The sequence below is a fragment of the Triturus cristatus genome, chromosome 9 (assembly GCF_964204655.1).
Source record: "Triturus cristatus chromosome 9, aTriCri1.1, whole genome shotgun sequence".
Taxonomy (NCBI): domain Eukaryota; kingdom Metazoa; phylum Chordata; class Amphibia; order Caudata; family Salamandridae; genus Triturus; species Triturus cristatus.
In genome coordinates, this window is record NC_140592.1 from 537,613,704 (window position 1) to 537,635,576 (window position 21,873).

The 21,873-nt window shown below is 47.3% G+C and overlaps 1 protein-coding gene across 1 annotated transcript; it reads right to left on the reverse strand.

Annotated features, from left to right (window-relative positions):
• Nucleotides 1–10,944: 10,944 nt before the first annotated feature.
• On the reverse strand, nt 10,945–14,375 carry RECK (reversion inducing cysteine rich protein with kazal motifs). Its single transcript, XM_085625543.1, has one exon. It carries the CDS (start codon nt 14,047–14,049, stop codon nt 11,158–11,160), a length of 2,892 nt encoding a protein of 963 aa, XP_085481669.1. The 5' UTR covers nt 14,050–14,375; the 3' UTR covers nt 10,945–11,157.
• Nucleotides 14,376–21,873: the final 7,498 nt, after the last annotated feature.

Genomic DNA, 21,873 nt, shown 5'->3' on the forward strand with positions numbered 1-21,873 from the left:
TAATCAAGATGTGTGTGGGCAGCTTGTATAGCACGCCCCCCGCACATGTGTTTGAAATGCATTAACCCCTTGCTTCTAAAAGTCGACCAACTGAAGCCGCCAACAAGTCTGGAGTGGTGTGAAGCGTTCCAATAGTTTGTAAATGTGTTTGAATGGGAGTCTGGAGTGGCACAGTAAAGAGAAAAGCCGCTTCCTTCTAAAGATCGTTATGATAGAAAGGGATGTAAATGTGGCTTTGATCAACTTTCACATATGGGGGCTGTTTAAACTACAGGCTGGCAATTGTCTTAAACAGAAACAAATGTACGAAAATTAACATTCCATTTGCGCTTTAACAGTTTTGTTTGTAAAAAGTGTCACGAAATTCTCTCCCATAACTGCTTCCTTTTTAGACCCACTCTTTAAACCTATATGCTAACATTAAAGCAGGCATAATGGAGCATTGTGGAGGTGGGGAGTAGGGCCTTTCTATTGAACGCACATCATCGGCAGTGTTAATGTGAGCAGAGCGGGTCCTGGAGCTATCCCACGGCCTTATCTGTTGTTATACCCACTGTGCAGCCGAGGAACCAATGTTGATGTGAAAACTTCCTGAGGAGGAGCACGTTAAACATTAATAATTTAAAGCAGGTCTAGAAATTAATTAAAGAAGTGCGCAAACGTTTGGGAATGCCTAAACTTCTTGATAAACACATTGTTTTTCATGTTTAAAAAATATTGCATTACCTCTTGCACATAAATAAAGAGACATGGAGAGAAAAAAACGTACCGAAATAGGGGTTATAGAAAGTAGTGTATAGAAACAAAAAACTAAGACATAGTAAGACAGAAAGAGGTGTAGATAGATACGGAAGCATAGACAGGGGTACAAAGAAATAGAGCGAGAACAGGTTATCGAGAAAAACACACGTTTTATTTTAGCGATTGTGCCTGTATTTTTAAACAGCACAACTGTGACAGCACAGTGCGTGAGAGAAGCCAGTAGATGGTAGGGCTGAGGACAGAGTCAGTAACTTCAGCGCTCAAGCAGGGAGCGCCGTGGAGCCATCCCAAGGCCTTATCATTTGTTATACCAACTGTGCACCAGCGGGACAGAGATGTAAATGCTAAGACTAGGGGGGAGTGCGAGCAAAGGAGCATTCACAGAGATAGAAGACTCAAATGAAACTGACGAAGAGGGAGGGGGAGAAGGGAGGGGGAGTGCGAGCAAAGGAGCCTGATTACAGCAATAAAAACACAGATAGCAGCTGTGCACGTGCATGAGCTCGTGAACGCAAGCTGTAGGCCAGCAAAATCCTCTGGTGGCACTTTTAAAAGCCACTTACAAAATGTCTCGAAGAGACAGCATGCGCTGTCTCAAGCGAGACCTAAAAAAGGGGGGTGGGTTTCACCTACAGAAAATTCTATCAAGACAAACAGTTTCCCATATAACTTGATGAGCAGTTGTAACATGCGTACAATAGGCTACCCATTTTATGGATAGTTATTTTATCTCTTATTGTCTTCTACTGTTGGTGCTCTTAAAATGTTCATATATAGGTACTAAACTTATTTTTAATCTAGAAGTAGTGGCAGAAGCTATATGCCAAAACCCGCAGGCAAAGCTCCTGGGACTGATGAGATGCCTGTAGACCTGCTAAAATTAAACGTAGCATTGTGGGACCTGCTCTTGACCAATGTTTTCAATAATCTGAAACGTAATTACCCAGCTCATTGTCCACATTGATTATTGTCCCTATGTCTAAAAAAATGCAATTGCTATGAGCCGAGATGCAAGATTGAGCAAAGAATAATAGCATCATTAATACATGTCATTATGGCTTTAGGAAGCGGCTAGGTACAGCAGAGCAGAGCTTACACAGTATCATAGGCAAATACAGCATAGTCAAGTCAAGTCAAGTCAAAGAATCTTTATTCGGTGATTAAAAAACACCATAAAAGCACACTCATATTTACATGTTAAAAAGTCATTAAACATTTCAGGGTTCTTTGTACAGTGAATTAACAAAACATAAATACAACAATATAGCCATATTTAACACTTAAAAGTTAAAGTAAAAACATTTCAGTCTTCTCCTCTAGTAAGCCTTAAACGAAGTGCTACCTTGATAAAGTTCATAATACTACACAGTGTTTGGGGTTCCTCAGCTTTCTGTAAGAATACAAGTGCCTCCCTAGCGTGGACCAAATTAGCATTTTTCAAAATATTTACAAGGTATCTGCGTCTGGGCATTGAGTAAAAGGGGCAGAGTAGAACAAAATGAAGGGAGTCTTGCGGAGACCTGTTGTCGCAGCCGCAGGGCCCCTTCTGTTCTATTGATGTAGCAAACCCCGCTGGTGATGCCAACATAAATGGGAGAAGGTTCAATCTGAAACGGCACATCAGGAACCTATCCTGTGCATTGTACATGAGGAACAAGTATGGCTCCATACCTTCCACGCTCTTCACTAGGTGATGGGCCCTCACTGTCTTTTTACACCCTTCAGCCTCATCTCTGCGTAGGTTTTTCCGCTCTAGAAAAATTCTCCCTACATGCAGTTTATTCTGGGCTACAATAGTTACAGGATGAGTAAAGAGGTTCCCAAAACATAGCTCCTCCAGGGTATTCTTCACATAAAGGAGCCAGGGGATGCGCATACACTTGTCCCTTTTTAGGCAGTCCAATAAGATTTCTCTACTAAGTGTCGCATCAGGATTATACCAGATTTTTAACCAAGCGATAATAGGCCTCAATTTTATCAAATCTTCTATATATGGTCTCCCTAGCTCCCTATGGGCAATCAAACCAGCAGTACTTTGTGGTACCCTCAAGAGTGATTTCAGATATTTATTTTCTTCACGTTGGATACTAGTGGTATTGACAAAGCCCCATACTTCTGCCCCGTAAATTACCTTGGAGCATGATACTGAGCTGTACAGATTTATCACCTGTTCCGGGGACCATCTTCCTAGCCTCCTGCCATAGCTAGCAATTGCCCCGTTAGATGCAATCATTTTACCACAACGTTCCTCCACCAGGGTATCAAACCGCAGGGCACCATCGAATGTTACACCAAGGTATGGAAACGTTTTGACCTCTTCCACAATGTGGCTCCCTATTTTGTATGTAAATTTAGAGGTGGTTTTTTTCCCCGCCAGGAGCACATAGGATTTACTCAGATTTACAGAAAGGTCCAAGGCACTCATGAACCCAACAAAACCATCAATCAGGATTTGTAGGCTCCTTGGTGTCCGTGCGATCAGTACCGCGTCATCTGCATAAAGCAGAACAGGAATATGACGCGACCCAACCCTTGGGCAATCTGCCTTCAGACCCAACAGAAACTGCTCCAAATTATTAATATAAAGGGAAAACAAAAAAGGAGCAAGAATGCAGCCTTGTCGGACTCCACTCTTACAGGGAAAAGAACTAGTCAGCCCCCCCTCCCTATTAAAGCGGACTTTGGCGGTGGTGTCACTGTGCAGTTCCCTCAATATATTAATTAGACCACTCTCTATCCCCATACTAAGCATCATGCCCCACAATTTTTCCCTATTGACGTGATCGAATGCTGCTGCCAGATCCATGAAACCCATGTAAATGGATTCATCACTAGCCATGGTATACTTGGCAGTCAGCAAATAAAGGTTCAGGCACTGGTCACTAGTGGACCTCCCTGCCCTAAATCCGTATTGAGTGTCCGAGAAGATGTTTTTTTCCTCGGTCCACTCGGACAGTCTATTAAGAATTGCCCTCCCCAAAAGTTTTGCTGACACATCAATCAGGGAGATCGGGCGGTAGCACTTTGGGTCATCCCTGTTGCCCTTTTTGAAAATCGGCACAATTACTGCCGTGGACCAAGACGGGGGCAGGCCACAGATGATAGCAGTATTAATAACCCTTGTCATTAGGGGAGCCCAGAGTTCGATGTTACTCAAAAACAGATCAGGGGGGATTCCATCAGGCCCCGGAGCTTTATTTTTGGTCAGGCCCTCAATCCCTGCAATGATCTCCTTAATGGAGAATTCTACCAGTGGAGCCTCAGTTGGAATGGCCGGTAGGTCTACAATAGAACCAGGCTCATGATTGTACAGGCCCCTATAGTGGTTGACCCACTGCTCTGGGAGAATATTGGCCCCTATATCCGGGGTATCTTTTTCCTGGAAAGTTGGGTTATTAATTATTTTCCAAAAGCCTGCTAGGTCCTTTCTTTCCCCCGCTTCTCGTAAATCTGCCCATGCTTCCGCCTGCAAGGCAAGTTTCCTCCTCTTAATTTCCTTTTTATAAATTTCTCTGCACACCTTAACTTTGTGGGGGACCCTTGGTTTAGTTTTAAGGCAGCTTTTCAGCTCCCTCAAAGCTTTAGAGCAGTCTTTGTCGAACCATCGGGGGTTCCCGTGGTTCTTAAATGGGACACTAGTCTTTAGCAAACCATCGATCAGATTAGCGATCTGGTCGAAGGCTTCCATTATCCTCGGTCCGCGGACTTCTGTGTCCAAACAATCATTAATAGCAAGTATGCCTGCGTCCACCAGGCCCTTGTAGAACTTTTCCCCGTCTATTTTAGCCCATTTTAGTCTCCTGCCTTGGTCTGTTGCTCTCTCAGTGAAGGTGCGTTGAACTCTAATACTTAGACCCACCATATACTGCAGCTCCAAAACAAGAGGGTTATGGTCACTAAAGCCACTCCATTCGATCCCTACACTAGTTGTCTTATTAATTAAGGACCTTGAGACCAGAATGTAATCTATGAAGGAAGAGCATCCTCTACCCTTAAATGTGGGGGGGAGTGTGCCATCCTCCTGCATCCCTACCATATTAATGGTGTGTTCAAGGTCATATTTAAACCGTAACATTCTGAAAGCTGAGCCCAACGGCGTATGAGAGAAATGCGGTCCCTTCTCCATAGGGCATCGGGACCAATCTGTGCTTATTTGGACCAGTACCGGGCACAAGTGGCAATTATAATCTCCCATAACCACCAACCCATGTGGCTGCCCATTTTTTTGGCCTGTTATGACCTGGCCCAACCTATTATCTAATTCAGTAACAAGAGAGATGTTAGATCCCGCTATCTCGTTGTTATAAAGGTTTACTGCAACAAATCTAAGACCTTTCCCAGTGAACCTGACTGCCTGAATCCTGTGGGAATTCCAATCAAGGCAAGTGTAACTTCCCGGAAGGCTCAGATCTATATAAATAGCTAAACCTCCCATGGCTCTCCCTGATCTTGATTTTTGAGCAGGAACAAAAAAACACTTATACCCTTGCAGGTGGAAATTATTCTCCTGGGCCCAGGTCTCCTGCAGACAAATTACATGGAATTTTCTGATATAGTCAAGCCACTCTTTGTTATTAAATTTCCCAGCCAGGCCAGCTATATTCCATGAGATGATTTTTAGTGCCTCACCCCCCTGGACCCCTCCTCCCTGTGACCCACCAGGTGATTCTCGCACTTGTTTTCCCAATTCCGGTCCCTGTGCGTCACCTATACATGCAATATCTACAACCCTGGGTTCATCCAGCACATAACTCCGGGCGCAACTTGATGACTTTTGTTTTGCCTCGGGGCTGTGCTTCTCCCACTCAGCATTTGGAACCCCTCTACCCCCTATACCCCATATACCATTATCTCTTTGTCAATCTACCCCCTCAAGACCATCCAGGCAGTGGAACCGATTGAATGTATGGAAGGGTAGCTCTGGGCGGCTAAATAATGGCCTGGGATTGAACTCGTGATGAACACCCCTTCGACCCACCCTTTCCCAGTTGTCATATGAACGGGTCACGTGTACAGGGGCTGGGGTGGGGGGAAAGAAGAAAGACACATGAAGTGTTTGAATTGTTGTTACCTGTGATCTATTCTTTCCCTGGCATATGTGAACAACTGTTCCAGCATCCCTGAAGCTCACCAATATGCAATCCCCTATGATGGATTTGCGTGTTCTCCCTATCCAAGGCACCCTTCTGACCATTATGATCTCATTGCTTAAGTGTACGGGTAAGGGTCTATTCAAATTTAGCCACTTAATCACCCTACTTTTCAGAGCACAGAAATCCTCGGCTTCACCTGCCTCTAGTGGTGGGACGCCCGCCATGACTACTGTAAAGTCATTCGCCTCTGGTGGTAAATTGGGTCTACGTGGCCTGGGGGGAAGCTTCATTAGTGGAGTCGGTGCAACACTATCTGGGGGCTGTACCGGGGGAACAGCATTTGCAGGGGGTATAGGTCCTATGGGGTTAGGTGGCTTATTTGGGGCAGGGTTATTCCTCTGGGTTTGTGGTGGGGCGGCCGCAGTTGCAACCTGTGAGGGAGCAAGATGCATAACACTTTTTGGAGCTGTTGGGGTGGCAATAGGTTTAGGAGCCCTCTCATGAGAATTGGCCGGATTTTTCATACTGCTTAGTGTAGCCTCAAGAATGGTTAGTCTGATTTCCACTTTTTTGATGCTTTCACTAATTGGTAACAAAAGTGACCTAAGCAGGAATTCCAAATTACCCAGCGGAGCAACAGAGAGGGGGGCATTAACAATGTTGCTAGCCGTCTCTTTAGTCAGGACGGGAGCCACACCATCCTGTGCAGCGGGTTTAGAATGTAAGTCAGCCACCGTTGTCACAGTTGATATGGAGGGTTTGGTTGACTTCCCAAAATCAGAATGAGGGATCTTTGGTTTGTTTTTAGCCTGGGCACCCCTCGACTTCCTCCTACGTTTGTTTGGTGGGGGCCCAAAAACCCCTTGTGCTACAGCTATTTTAGGTTTGGCTTTCCTAGACTTTGATGCTGGGGGCGGTTGAGAAATTAAGTCAATCGTCCCCCTACTTGGGCTTGTGCTACTCACTGGGGTTGAGCTCATAAGTACCACTGGGGGCGTTTTTGTAACATCCCTAAGCAGGATCGGAACATCTTCATTTAGTGTCAAGTCTTCGCTAGGTGTGGGAGGATAGTCTCCTAGAGGTCTACCTTTCAAATTATCTATAGAGCGTCTCCGCTCAGCTCTGAGCCGGCTTAATGTGTTCTCCTTGTCCCCATCTCCCCCCGCCCGAGGAAAGTAATTCTCTAAGGTCATATTTTTTGTTCCAGCCTGCCTTATGGGGGTACTTTCCTTTACCGGGGACGGCATGGTATCTTAGAGTGTGATGATAGCTATGGGGCAATTTATCAGCTTGTTGTGCTAGGGACTTGATGGCAAACGGCAGAACCAAGAGGGTAGGCCCAGCCCGGCCTACGACGGCCACAGACGGCCCCGCCCTTGTCCCGGGCTTCTCCCGGCGCCCTCCCGCGCGCTCCCGCGCAGCGGGATCCCAGTGCAAAAATAAAAGAGAAGGAGGTGGGGCGGGGGGCGTGGCAGTCAGGGAGAGCGACCCAGGTGTTGTGGGTTGACCTCACGCAGGGGCTCCTGGGAGTTGGAGTCCCTGCGGGTCCGCTCGCAGCCCTGTACTTGCCTGCCAAAGCCCAGAGTCCGGTGTCCAAGATCAGCGCCCCTCTATGCTCAAGGCGCCTCTCTCCACACCGCGAAGCGGGACCCGCGGAGCGGGTCCGGCGAGGAGCTGCGGCAGAAGAAAAATACCACAGGTGCAGGGAACAGCCCACGGCGAAGTCCAGGCAAACAAGGTATCCCACGTCGATCAGGAAGGGGGCTGCTTTCAAGTGCTAGGGCGGGGGCGTGGCAGTCAGGGAGAGCGACCCAGGTGTTGTGGGTTGACCTCACGCAGGGGCTCCTGGGAGTTGGAGTCCCTGCGGGTCCGCTCGCAGCCCTGTACTTGCCTGCCAAAGCCCAGAGTCCGGTGTCCAAGATCAGAGCCCCTCTATGCTCAAGGCGCCTCTCTCCAAACCGCGAAGCGGGACCCGCGGAGCGGGTCCGGCGAGGAGCTGCGGCAGAAGAAAAACACCACAGGTGCAGGGAACAGCCCACGGCGAAGTCCAGGCAAACAAGGTATCCCACGTCGATCAGGAAGGGGGCTGCTTTCAAGTGCTAGGGCGGGGGCGTGGCAGTCAGGGAGAGCGACCCAGGTGTTGTGGGTTGACCTCACGCAGGGGCTCCTGGGAGTTGGAGTCCCTGCGGGTCCGCTCGCAGCCCTGTACTTGCCTGCCAAAGCCCAGAGTCCGGTGTCCAAGATCAGAGCCCCTCTATGCTCAAGGCGCCTCTCTCCACACCGCGAAGCGGGACCCGCGGAGCGGGTCCGGCGAGGAGCTGCGGCAGAAGAAAAACACCACAGGTGCAGGGAACAGCCCACGGCGAAGTCCAGGCAAACAAGGTATCCAATCACTGCCCACTGTACCTTGTGTTTATGGATCTCTCCTCAACCTTTGACAATGTCAATGACACCAAATTATGGCCGATTCTTCTTGATGTGGGTTGAGATTTCGCTCTGGTGCATTTTCTTTTCTTATTTTCATGAGAATCTTTTGGCTAGGGTCAGTTTTGGAACTAGAGGGGAGCTTCCTGATTCCTTTCCTTTATTGTGACGGGTGCTTCAGAGGTGCATTCTCACACCCTTTCTCTTTGTGCTATATATTAATAATTTGAATAATTTTTTTAACTAATGTTTGCCTCGATATTCCCATGATAAATAACTTTCCCATCTCTGCTCTTTTGAATGTAGATGATGCAGTATTGATGCCCCACACACATAAGGCTTTGCGTGGCCTTTTTAATGCTTTAACGCAGTTTTTGGCTTACTTTGATTTGAATACAAAATTTCACTAAATTGCATATAATGGCTTATGGCCCTAAACACATTAGTATGTGTACACTTGCTATTGATTACATTAAACTAGATAAGGTGAATAGTTTTCCCTAGCTAGGTTTTTTTCATTCTTCTAAATGTTGGACCACTAACACCTCTAACCGTCAACTGAAGCCCTGCCTATCTGTAGGTGCCTTTTTTAACCTACCACGGCTTCAAGGGGGGAAAACAATTTGACCACTTCTTGAAATTTATAAGAATTACTTTTTTCCTATGGCTCTATATCGTGCATGGGCATGGGGCCTTGCTAATTATTTCACTTTGCAGTTGTTCTGCTTTGCAGATAAAGGAAAATAACTTTTGGAGATGCCTCCTCTCTGTATCTCTCTCCACTTCTTATTTTATATGCCACTAAGAATTAGGGTTCCCTTATTTAGAAGATTTTGTAAAGTAGAGTCCAATTGTGGCTATCGATTTGGCTCAACTCTGAAGCATCTCTGAACCAAATTATAATCAGAAAACTGCCTATGATGCAACAGTGGACTTAAAATCTTGTGACTTTTATTATGGTCAACACAGCCTTATTGTGTTAGGGCGGCCATCTCCTTTTGACATCCTGTCCTCTGTTTGTGCAAAGGATAAAAAAAAACTTGTAAAACCTTTATTTCTGGTAAGACCATGACTTCTGACGGAAGAAGTGGAGTTATTTATGCAAGCCCAATGTAAATTTAAATGCTCCCTTAAAAACGTGTTTCGATTTGAAGCCAAGTCTGTCGTATCTTGCCAATGGCATAGGGCCATTTTGTTTAGCTTTTCACACTCCTAGACATTTGCTCGGTTTTTCACAAGGGCAATACAGCAATTCTAGTGTGTGTATTTGTCCAGGTGATGATTTGTCAGTTCTTTGCCTTCTGCAATTTATCCTTTTTTTGCAAATTTCATATAAAACTTTTACTAAAGTTTTGAATTCCTCTTTTTAAAATAATATAAGTTTAGCAAGTGCAGAGTAGCTCTTCGTTTTTTACAGTTACTAAATGATGATGATGTCTGTTTTGGGGTGAGATCTTTTCTTAAATCAGCTGTTTATTGTCGGAACTCAATGGCTTTATAATTATTGTTATTCGTTATTTTAATCGTTGATTTTGGGTATATATGCTTTCTATGTGTTATTAAATTTGCCATTTTGTGTTTATGCATTTTGTGTACGTCTCTGACATTCAAATAGAGTTGACAGACTGAACTGAACACTGTTACTGATATCAGAGTGGACCTCCTGATCACAAAAGATGATCATCATTAAGAAGCATTAGTTCGATTAGATCTGGTAGACCAAAGAATACTACTGAAAAGATTGCAAGAGTGAATTGGTACCACTGACAATGCCTTTGATATGATCCAGTTCAGGTGACAAGCCTTTTCTTGACAATCAGAGCAATTTAATTAGAATAGAGTCTGTTAAGTATATGGGGAGGAAAAATCAGATGCATGGTTTAATCAATCAATCAATCAATCAATCAGGGAGTTGTAAGCGGACCTCTCACCCGTGAGGGTCTCAAGGTGCCAGGGGAGTAGCAGCTCCGATCAATTGAAGAGCCAGGTTTTGAGAGCCTTCCTGAAGGTGTTCAGGGAGGGGGCCCGTCTGATGTCGATAGGGAGCTCATTCCAGGTCTTGGATGGTTGAACAGGGCTCACTCCTATCAACACTACTCTTCAATATATATCTACACCCACTGGGCTTATTAATCAACCAAACCATCTGTAATTTTAGATGTACATGGACTTAGATCCAGGTCAGGTGTCAAGGAGTTTCATGACAATCCGAGCCATTTAATCAGAATAAAGTTGGTTAATCCATGTGTATGAACATCACTTGCAAGGTTGAACAGGGCTCATTGTTATCAACATTACCTTTGCTCATTGGGTTTATTAATTAGGCAACCCATCTGCAATTTCAGATGCACATGAACATCCTGGATAATGCCATATTACCTCCGAGTCTCCCCTTTCCCTTAATCCAGCTGACCTGTACCCAAAACACTGGCACAATCTAAAAAGAAGTCACCTCGAAAAATACCTAAACCGAATACAACACACGTTATAATAAAAATGTAACTCCTCCAACCATTTGTGAAAAATTGCATAGTCCTCCAAATTGACAAGAAAGCAGCAAGTTGCACTTGGTCAAACACAATTGTATGGTTAGTAAAATAATGATTTAGCAGAGGCAAAATGCTTGGTGTCCTTTTGTTCGAAAATGTGCATATTTCTAGGTAAATGCCATTTAAATGCTTTTATTTATCATACCCATCCCGTTAATATGCAATATAATATTTAGGCATAAAGTAACAGCCACATATAAACAATTCAATTTTTCTTTATATAAATACAAAGCTGTACATATGAAACTTTAAATCAATCAAAAAGTCCTTTAAATGCACCTTGAATGCAATATGCATTCCATGTGTTCATCATTCATTTTCACTAGACACTAAATATAACATAATATTTTTGGGACAACCATAATCAGACTGCAGCAAATATGCAACAAAGGGAATGTTCTATCACTAGATGAAGACACAGTGAACGAGACTTGGACCTGTGACCTTATAAGTGCAGAGAGTGGCACATGAGATGCTAAATTTGGGCTGTCAGTGTTAATGAGCGAGTCAATTTTTTCTGCCTCTTTATTGCAGGCCTCGACCTGCAGTTGTTTAGGATTTTTATCAATAGGTATGATGAGAACCACAATTTCAGATTCTATGCTTAAATATCCAAAAACATCACATTGTGGTACTGAAATGTGTAGGCGTATTTTCTGGATTATGTCAAAGGTAGTTATTGGCTTTTTGCTTATTTTAGCAAATGTGTCTAACCTTGCCTTATCAAATAAAATCCTCAGCATTCCAGCACACAACGGACAGCAGGCTCCTGGAGAGAATACTGGTTTGCACACAGTGGCTGCTACAGGTGGACACTTAACAGACATACATTCAGTGGGAAAAGCCGAATCTGAAAGAATTCCGATGTCCTGACATGGACCAAAGTAATCCACAGCCACCCGATCAGAGTAGGCCGCACATACATTGTTGTATGTTTCACCATTGTTTCCACATACAAGTTCTGTGGATTTGCAGAAGGGCTGACAAGAACCCTTGTATGATAAATGTTTTCCTCTTTGGTGCAATGTGCAGATATTGCTATGATCCACATTTTCAGTATCACAGACCGGGTCACGGATCTTGTCACAGTGCCCTGGTCTCGACACACATTCATGTTGGTTACAGCCAAACTTTTCAAAACTGGTGAGGCAAACCTGTCGCTTTGGAATACATCTTAGACTTTTGGAGCATGGGTTTGGAGTACAAGGATCCTTAGATACGCATAATCCAAATTCAAACTGATTGTCTGACAGTCCAACACATCTAGCTATACAGGCACTTGGATAGGAACGGCCATTTTTCCCACAGACTGGAACAAATTGATCAGGACAGTTACAAGGTAAACCTGTAAACATATGACCATCTTCTGAGAGGTTTTCATTTACACACTGACGAGTGGAACATAATAATTGGCCAGAAATGCAGGAACATACATTGCAGTCCGTCTGAAAAGAAGACCCGTGATTTAATCTTTGGCCCCCAATTATGCATGACTTATGAAGATCCACACAATGCATTTCCAAGCAGTTTTCTAACTGTCCACTTTGTCCACATGTGCAAATTTTGTAGCAGCCAACTTCGCCCGTTGAAACTGGAACTTGAATTAGTGTACCTTGGCGAACAAGAAAGTCTGACGCTTCTCCCAACTTGCAACCAGGAACACAAAAATGAGGAAGACAGTTTTCCTCAAGATGGCATCCCTTTCGGTTTACTTCACAGAGCTCATTAGCCATACAGGGATTCGGGTTACACGGATGAGTAATATCCTCCACAACCTGATCTAATGAACTTGATTTGAGGTATGCAGCTAATGGAATGCAGTTATTGGAGTCATCAATAGGAGACAGAAGATCACAGATGCTTTCTGCGGTGTGTCCCTCTGGGAATGCATCCTGGTCGCCACACTTAATGAGAATGTCAACACAATCTGACTTGCAAATCAGGCTTCCTCTAGATTTACTATGACATGGTTTAATTTGCAGGGTGCATGCAATAGCCTTCCACATTTCGGGTTCACAATGTTTAATATCTAGAACAGGAATATTCATAAAGGGCATTTTAATGCTTCCTTTCTCCCAGAGCTTCATGTCATTCATGGCACCCTGGTCTGACTGCGGATTGCAGCTTCTAAATAATTCTGTTGGTCTGTTATTAAAATTAGTGCAGTAAGATAGATTTCTACAACCAAGCTGACACGGTTCCCGCACATCCGCTAAGCAAGTCAACATGAACACTTCTGCTGGATTATACTCACAAAAACGATCAAATTCTTGCCAACTTTGTGTGCTTCCCCAACTCGTGCTGAAGAGTTTAGTGCACAGCTCCCTACAAGTGGATGTATTTGCTTTAGAACAACAATGCAATTTGGCGCCATCAAGCCCAGTTGAAGGTGGAGGGCGCACAGTTACTCCAAGATGAACGGATCTGGAACTTTCAAGAAAACATTGCCAGAGAGGATCCTGGGGCAAAGGCTGTGTTTTACAACCTTCAATCAGACCATCCACAATTTCAAGCTCGGTTTTCTTTGACATCAGAATGTTTCTACAGGTAATTTGGCAAGAGTAATCCTCTGCTCTGTCGCAACAATGCAGGCTATCAGTTGGATTTTTCACTGGGTAGGAGTGGGTGTAGTTGTTCACACAGTGGATTAGCTGAGGGCTAATAGAAGCGCAAAAGTTTTCAACTGCTTTGATCTGTGAAGGACTTGGAGAGGAGTCTGTACGAAATATTGCCTGACAGTATTCTCTGCAATTGGTGTTACGACCTGCATAACTGCAGCACACCGAGCCGATTTCATTTTTGTTAATGCATGCAAAGAGCGTAGTCTCGTACTCTTTCCTGCAAGATTTTGAAATGTCATTCATTGTAGAGGCCTGTTTGCATGCACTTCGGCATTCAACTGCAACGGCTAGTTCACAGCATCCCAAGCCAACCCAACCGTCAGACTTCTGAGACCCCCAGGGTAAGGATGAATTCATGCACCCCCAAACCTCTGACATTGACGCTGGACAATATTCGGGCGCTCGTTGCAAAAGATACTTCAGGCGGGATTCACTTTTTGAAGAAACAATCTGTTCACAAACGTCATGGCACATAGGGTTCTCCTTTGCATGGCTACAGCATGATGTATGTACAGCGGCGGAGAGCACCCCCGAGGCCAACAGCAGCAGAAGAAACGCCGCCGTCGGCGAGGCAGTCGGGGGCACTGCCGCTACCTCCATGAGAGCGTCGCTTCCAGGCTCAGGACTGCGCCCGTTGTCTTCGTTAAGTGTTCTGAAAGTCCCAGGAAACGCTGTGCTTAGGAGAATCCCGTTTTTGTCGTGCTTATGTCGCTTGCATTCACCCTGTTTCGAGAAGGTCCCTGCAACGGCTGTTTTGTATCTAACCCGCTATGTTTACAGCCTGAGATCGATGTGGTGGTAAATTCTCCGCCCTCCCTGCTCCGCCTCTGAGCTGTACAGCAACCCCCGCCCCAAAAGCCATCCACTCCGGCCCGCTGATCTTGAGGAAGTGACAAACTGGGGGCTGAACAAGGAGGCTGCTTCTACACTGCATCATTCAGAGTCGAGGGAGGGACTGTAGCCGTTAAAAAAATATAGTGAACGCAGCGGAAACATATGGGGTGTGGTAGCTTTTGTTTCAGGGACTTTTGGAGTCAGCGCCAGATTGCCGAACATTGCATCGAATTCCCGTGAGACTTGGTTTAGAAGAAAATCGGAATTGTTTACTTCTAATACCAGAACTGGTCGGTATGCGGGCATCCTCCTCTTCTCTTCGCTCCGAGTAGTACAATGTTAATAGCAAAGGGACAGCAGAAACCCACTAAAAGATGCACGGTTTACGTGGCTGGCACGCGTACAGGAAACACCCCACCCTGGTATCAAACAGGCATACTTTATGGTTTAACTCTCTTTATTAATTTCTCACATAGAGCATAAAAGGGAAGAAATCCGATCTCGACTCCTGAGTACAATATAGAACAGACACCAGTGCCGCTACTATTCATATTACCAAGGTAAAGCATGGAGCGAGGTTGCTAAAGAAAGCAAAGTAAGAAATAGAATATTGAAAAATAAAAATAACTTTCCAGAACATTATCCAAAAGATTCCCAAAACATGTCCACCCTCCGCCCCCCCCCCCTCTCGTCCATCCACTATAAACCCACGAAAAAGAAAAGGAGAGCCCAAAACCACAATGGAACAGCTCTATCTAGTAGATCTAATTGGGAGGGCCTTCTGCGGAATCTGTGAATCTTCCAGACGCAGCAATCTAAGAGAGCGGGGGCATGTTAGTTCCCTAAATTCAGTTCTGAGGAGAGTGAGGAAGGGACGCTAGAGCTCTGGGAATTCTGAGCCTCTGCCTGCAAGAGTGAGAGTAAGCTTCTCCATCCCCAGTACCATCCACAATCTATGCAACCAACCTGAGCAGGGTGGGGGCGAGGGAGAGCGCCAGTGCGCCAGTATGTTCTGTGTGGCTGCTCCCAAGGCTATAGCGATCAGGGGCCCCCGTCGGGACTTAAGAGGATACATCAATGGATTTGGTGAGCCCAACAGTATGTAGGCGGGGAAACGTGGGAGCTGCGTGTCCAAATGAGCATCTATATCGTCCAGGATTTGGGCCCAGTACGGCCGAATATGTGTACAACTCCACAGTAAGTGTTCTAACATACCCACCTCCCCACAACCCCTACAACAGAAAGCACTCTGGCGGGGGTCAAAACGGTGGAGGCGCTCTGGTGTGTAGTACCAGTAGGTGACTACCTTGGTCATTGTCTCGGTAAGGCCTGCGTGGTGTGCTGAATGCCGTGCCCTGTAGTATATGTCATCACATTCCTTGTGGCTAAGAGGTCTGCCAATCTCGCGTTCCCAGCGTGTCCGGCCCGCGTTGTATGTGTGCGTGGTAGTAGTCAAGAGGTGCTTGTAGAGATCAGAGATAAGCTTTTTATCTGACGATCTAGTGATAAGCCATTTCTCGAAAGCAGTGAGGGAGCGCTGGGCGCCGGGTTTCACTTGAGGTTGCAGGACCCAGTGTCTGAGCTGGAGGTAAGGAAGCCTCTCGGTCTCAGGGAGGCCATAGTCCATACGAATCTGTGGGAAGGGAAGAATGCCATCCGTGTCAAACAAATGTCCGAGGCATCTACACGGAGAGGGCCGCCATTGTGCGAAGGCCTTAGTTGCCATGCCTGGTAGGAAGTCTGGGTTGTTAAAGAGTGGTGTTAAGGGGGAGGGAAAGGTCGTCAGAGCATGCGTGACTGCGGTACGGTCCCACGCCTCCAAAATCGTACCCGTAATATAGGAAGCATAGAGATTCGGTGGTCTATGTGCCCTACGTAAAAAGGGGACCCCCTGCAGGGTCGTTACCGCGACCGCTTGGTCTTGGAACAACCAATGCTTCTCAGACTCCAAACGACTCCACTCCACAAGGTAACGGAGCTGCGTGGCGTAAAAGTAAAGCTGCAGATCTGGGACCCCCACTCCTCCCCGCTCGGGCGGTAGTATTGCTATAGCATGCTTAAATCTGGGCTTGCGGCGCTGCCAGATAAACTGCGCCAGATCTGCCTGAGTTTGCTGGATCCAGCCAGTCGGAGGGCGAAGAGGAAGCATCTGAAAAAGATATAAGGTCTGGGGAAGAATGGTCATTTTGGTGGCCTTGATTCTACCTAGCCAAGAGAGGGTGTGATGCTTCCATTGGCCCAGTTCCCTGCGGATGTGAGCACGGAGCCAATCATAATTAGCGGTGACTGTGTCTCGGATGGTAGGGCCTAGCTGCACTCCCAGGTAGGGGACCGTGGAGTCCGCCCACTGTATCGAGTGCTCCTCTTGTAGCCTAGCCAACGTGCGTTGGGTAAGGGAGATATTAAGTGCCGTCGACTTCCCCATGTTGATTTTAAAACTGGAAGCCTGCCCAAAACAATGAAGTTCAATGAAGAGCGCTCTAAGCGACTGGACCGGGTGGGTGAGCGACAAAATAATATCGTCTGCGTATAGGCTGATGGTATGTATGTCTCTGCCAAACTTAATGCCCTTTATGAGGGGGTGATGCCTGATCCGGTGAGCTAACGGTTCCATATATAGCGCAAAGAGGAGGGGGGAGAGGGGACATCCCTGTCTCGTGCCTTTGCAAATGGGAAACCGGGAAGAAGTCTGTCCGTTCACACGGACCGTGGCCGTGGGCAGCCGGTAACAATTCAGGATCCGTGTGCGCAGTTTCTCCCCTAGTCCAAACCTCTGCAGGACCTGTTCGAGATATGGCCAGTCTACCCTGTCAAAGGCCTTCTCGGCATCTATGGCTAATAACATGTGTTCTCCGTCTGTGCGCGACGCTTTTTCAATGAGGTGGAGGACTCTCTTGGTATTGTCACTCGTCTGCCTCTGCGATATGAACCCTGCCTGATCCGGTTCCACGAGTTGGGGGATGTATGGACCCAGTCGGGTTGCGAGGATACTCGTGTATAGTTTAAGATCAATGTTGAGTAGGGAGATCGGCCTGTACGCACCACATACTGTCGCGTCCTTCCCGGGCTTAGGAATGACCACAACCGATGCCTCTAGCAACTCCGCCGGGATGGCGCCATCCTGGGAGAAGGTGTTAAACAGGTCTCTCAGCAAGGGAGCCAACTGCGCGCAAAAGGTTTTGTAAATGGCTGCCGCAGCGATTTGCCTAGTTTTAGACACGAGATTGCCGCAATGACCACCTCTGTCCCTATATCTCTATCAAGGTGGCCAGCTTGTTCCGGTGTAAGAGCCGGTATATGCGCGGTGTCTAGGTAGGCAGAGCAGTGGGATGGGTCCAGGGAGTCGCCTGCATATAGAGTCGCGTAGAAATCCCGAAATGCCTCCGCAATCTCACCGTCATCTGACATGAGGTCGCCCCCCGGGCCCCGACGGATGGACCGCACTCCCTGACGCTGCCGAGCCGCTTGCAACTTGTGGGCCAGTAGACGGCCGCATTTATCGCCGCCAACGTAGAAGGACTGGCGCAGCCGTAGGGCCGCATATTCGGCTCTATCTTGGTCTAGGGCCGCTAGCTGCTTCCGCTCCACACACAACCGCCGCCATGCTCTGGCGGCGCCCGTGCGCTGGTGCATCTGCTCCAACTCCACCACCCTCTGGGTGAGCTCTGCCCGTTTGCGGCTACGTTCCCTGTTACTGGCCGTCAAGATAGCTATGAAATCACCTCTTAGGACGGCTTTAAGAGCAGTCCATTGTGTCGCTAGAGACTTGTCCGAATTCGCGTTAAGGGTGAGATAGTTGGCAATAGCCGTCTTGATTTGCTCGACAGTAGCCGCAGAGTGGAGCAGCGTGTCGCGTAGTCGCCAGTGCCGCAACGGCTGCTGGACTCGGGGGAGTTGGAAGGTGGCCATAACCGGGGAATGATCTGAGAGTGATGCATTGAGGATCTCGGAGCCCATCGCGAGCGCCTGCAATGGGAGGGAGCTAATGAAATAATCAAGTCTGGCATATGTTTTATGTGCTCCCGAGAAGTGTGTGTAAGCTCGGCTGCTGGGATGAAAGTGGCGCCACAGGTCAACCAGTCCAAGCTCGTCGAGGCGGGCCCGGCCCGCCTTGGAGAGAGCTCCCACCTGAGACGTCCGCTGGGCCGAGCGATCGCATATATTGTCGAAAACTAAGTTCAGATCCCCTCCCAGCAGCAGACGCCGTTCTGTGTTGGCTGTGGCCTCAGTGAGAACGGTGTGGAAAAATTTATCCTGACCTTCATTTGGGGCGTAAACAGAACCAACTATGAGGGAGATCCCCGCCACCAAGAACTGATAGGTAAGTAATCGGCCCCTTATCTCAGACCCCTTCTGCAGGACCCTTCCTTGAAAGGAGCGGGAAACCAGAATAGCAACCCCGGCTGTTTTGGTGGGGTTAGAGGAAAAGAATTGTGTGGGGAAGGCACGCGATTTCATCCTACGGTGGTCTTTGGGGGTGAGATGTGTTTCCTGCAAGAGGCATATGTCTGCGGCTGAGTGTTCCAGGAAATAAAGGACCGCCCTACGCTTAACCGGGTTGTTAAGTCCCCGCACATTAAGGGTCAGGATATTAAGTGGTTTCTGGGGCATTCAGTATATGAGGGAGAGGCATGCCAAAGCGTAGCGCACAGCGCCTAAGCTGGGATACAACACAAAGACATTTGGTATACTGCGTATTACCGGAAAAACACCCATCTGTGGAGGGAAGAACGATGGACGAGAGGAACAATTCCCAACTCAACACCAAGACCCCAACAAAAATAATAGGGAGGATCCTCCCTTTGGACCTAAACAACCTACAACCCGTACCCAACAAGAAATATAGTCCGTTGTCCCAGGACAACTGGTCAGTCAGTGAACAGGGGTCCATATCGTAGCCTCTGGAAGAGCATCCTCCCTCCCGCCGCCCACCCAGAGCCAGCACATAAGCTGAACAAGTGCATTCGCCCGAGGCGCACTCTAGCTGCTCGTAGCCGTGTTGTCGCTCCCAGCAAGCGCCTCCGTCGCCGCGGTCAGTGCCGCCTGCTGGCTCTGGACGATCTCCGATTGGGCTGGCCTACGGGCGTGCCGCCGTCTAGTCTGCCTCTGCCATCCAGATGAAGGAAGCTCTGAGCCTGACGCCTCTCCTCCGCCGTCGCCTGCATCTTCTGGCGCCGCCAGGCCCAGCAGCCGGCATGCATCCATCAGGGAGCGCGATTGGTGGAGCCTCCCTTCGTGGCGAAATATGAGGCGAAATGGATGCCCCCACGAGTACGTCATCCCCCGTTGTCGGAGGTGCTCCGTGACGGGGCGGAATTGCCGTCGCCTCTGGAGGGTGATTAGGGCCAGGTCCTGATATAGGACAGGGGTATGGCCCTGGAAAGAAATGGGATGGAGGGCTCGGGCCCTGGCTAGAACCGACTCCTTGGTTTTAAAGTCCTGTACACACACCAGGATGTCCGCTGGTGGAGCATTGGGGCCCCGGGCCAGACCCACCCTATGAGCTCTATCCAAGACAATGTCCGTGTCCGGCCCGCTCCCCAGTATGTGCCGGAAGAGTGTTGTAAATGAAACAGCGATATGATTAAGCATTTACTGAAGACATGTGCTCTTCATGTCTGAGTTACGTTTTCTGCTTTATATTGACTAATGTTCAAACTCCATTTTGCTTAGCCGTCCGCCATCTTGTATGGCCAGGAAGCCACGTGCTCTGCACGAGAAGAGTCTTACCTCTTCATTGGTCACTCCCGAGATCTGCCTAGCAACAGTCTATAAATAACCCCTTTGTACGTTTGGTGCATGTCCAGACTTGACCACATCTGTCACTAATTAGGCTTTGCCCGAATGTGTTTTCGTGGGTCGCAAGAACTGTTAACTCCACCCATGTATTGATCATGTACTGAACATGTCCATATAAGGCCATAAACCTTGCTTCATGTTGTATCCGCCTACTTATGAGCCCCCCTATTGTGTATAAAAGGGGACCATGTGCACAAGTTCTTTGTGCTACTCTGTGCAATACTGTAGAGTGTTGCGTAGGTTGTAGGACCACCTTTGAAGGTTAATAAACTTTGTCTTTGTATTTGCAGTTTCCGTGCCAACTTCCTTCCAGTATTTCGTACACAGAAGGGCGAACCCTTTGTACTTGCGGGCCTAGCTGAGGCCTGTACTCATCAATTGGCGCCCGTCACGTGGGGCTCATCGGCGACTCGGATACTCGAAGGACTGGTCGTGACGAAGGAGTGGAACCTTGCCGGGGATGTGATCACTGCCAGCGGCGTCTTTATTCCTGGCATCCCGAGGCTTTCTTCCTTCCCCTCCGAGCTGACCATCTGGGTGGCGCCGATCCTCGACTGAGACCCCTTCTGTCGGTTTTGCCGTGCAATAGCCGTTTGGGCGGATTTGGAACTTGGCAGTTGGAATCTGGACGCTCTTGATTGGTAAGAACCGTTGTACGGTACTTGCTGCGAGCTTTTGAAGCCTGGGTTGGCAAGGCTATTTGATTTGATTTGTGATGACCGGTCATATTTTGAAATAAGTAATGTGAAATTTATGCGTTGCAACACATATAGGCAGGTAATGTGGAGCTATTTCTCCGGGGTGGTTTGAATTTGAACGGCGCAACGTTTAAGTGCCATTTTTGGATAATATTGCATATTTTGCACTATTCTTGAACATGCCTGCTTTGAGCGCACTCCGTAAGTGGTGCTGCTGTTTTGGAAACCGGTTAAGTCTTGAGGAATCTGAACCAGCTCCCCCAGAGGGGACTCCTAATAGGGACATGTACGTGAAGCACGGTCTTTCCCCTATAATGTACAGCACAGTGTGGAGGAAATATACCAAGAAGGATCCTGAGCTGCGATGGCCTTTGTATGGATCGTTTGATATGCGTAAGATTGAGTATGTGGAGCAGTGAATATGTAAGCGGCGTGCGAGACAAGACATGTTTGAATGTATACGATTGTGGGTGAAAGAAGTGCGTGAGAAACGTGAAAAAGCGCTGAGTGACAAAGAACAACGGAAAAAGGACCATGTGAAAGCACAGGAAGCGAAGCTGCGTGAGGAAAAAGAACTGGCGGAAAAACAGGAGAAAGAGCACAGGTTGCAAATATCGGGTCAATATGCTGTTCAGCAGCCTCTTTATCCTGTCCTTACTAATCTTGAAGATGATTTTTCTCTATTAGATCGTTCTCCGCCACCTTATGTTGGCCCGTCCGCTCCTGGAGTTAAGGATTCTGGATTGCTCAAGGAGAAGGTAGACACGCGGTCCATGTTATCAACTGATCGTATGGGTGAGCTTCGGAAAGTTTCTTTTCGTGCGCTTAAAGATAAACTATCTCTCGCTGAATTATTGTCATCTTTGGAAGGGTGGCAGGATAGGGAAAAGTTATACTTTGCGGAAGTTTTTTCTGATGAAGTGGTTACTGCTTTTCGGAAATATTCCGATGTTTTTGAGCCTGATGATATAGTTTTAGATTCTAAAGCATTACGTAACGGTGTCCTTTCTCCCTCTAAGGTACCCGATGCGGTTCGACGGCTGTTTGCGTTATGGGACGAGATGTTTGAACTCAAAGAGAAAGCGCGCCAAAA

What these genes read in the sequence shown, in the direction of transcription:
- RECK (XM_085625543.1), bottom strand. Translation starts at nt 14,049, where the DNA reads ATGGAGGTAGCGGCAGTGCCCCCGACTGCCTCGCCGACGGCGGCGTTT.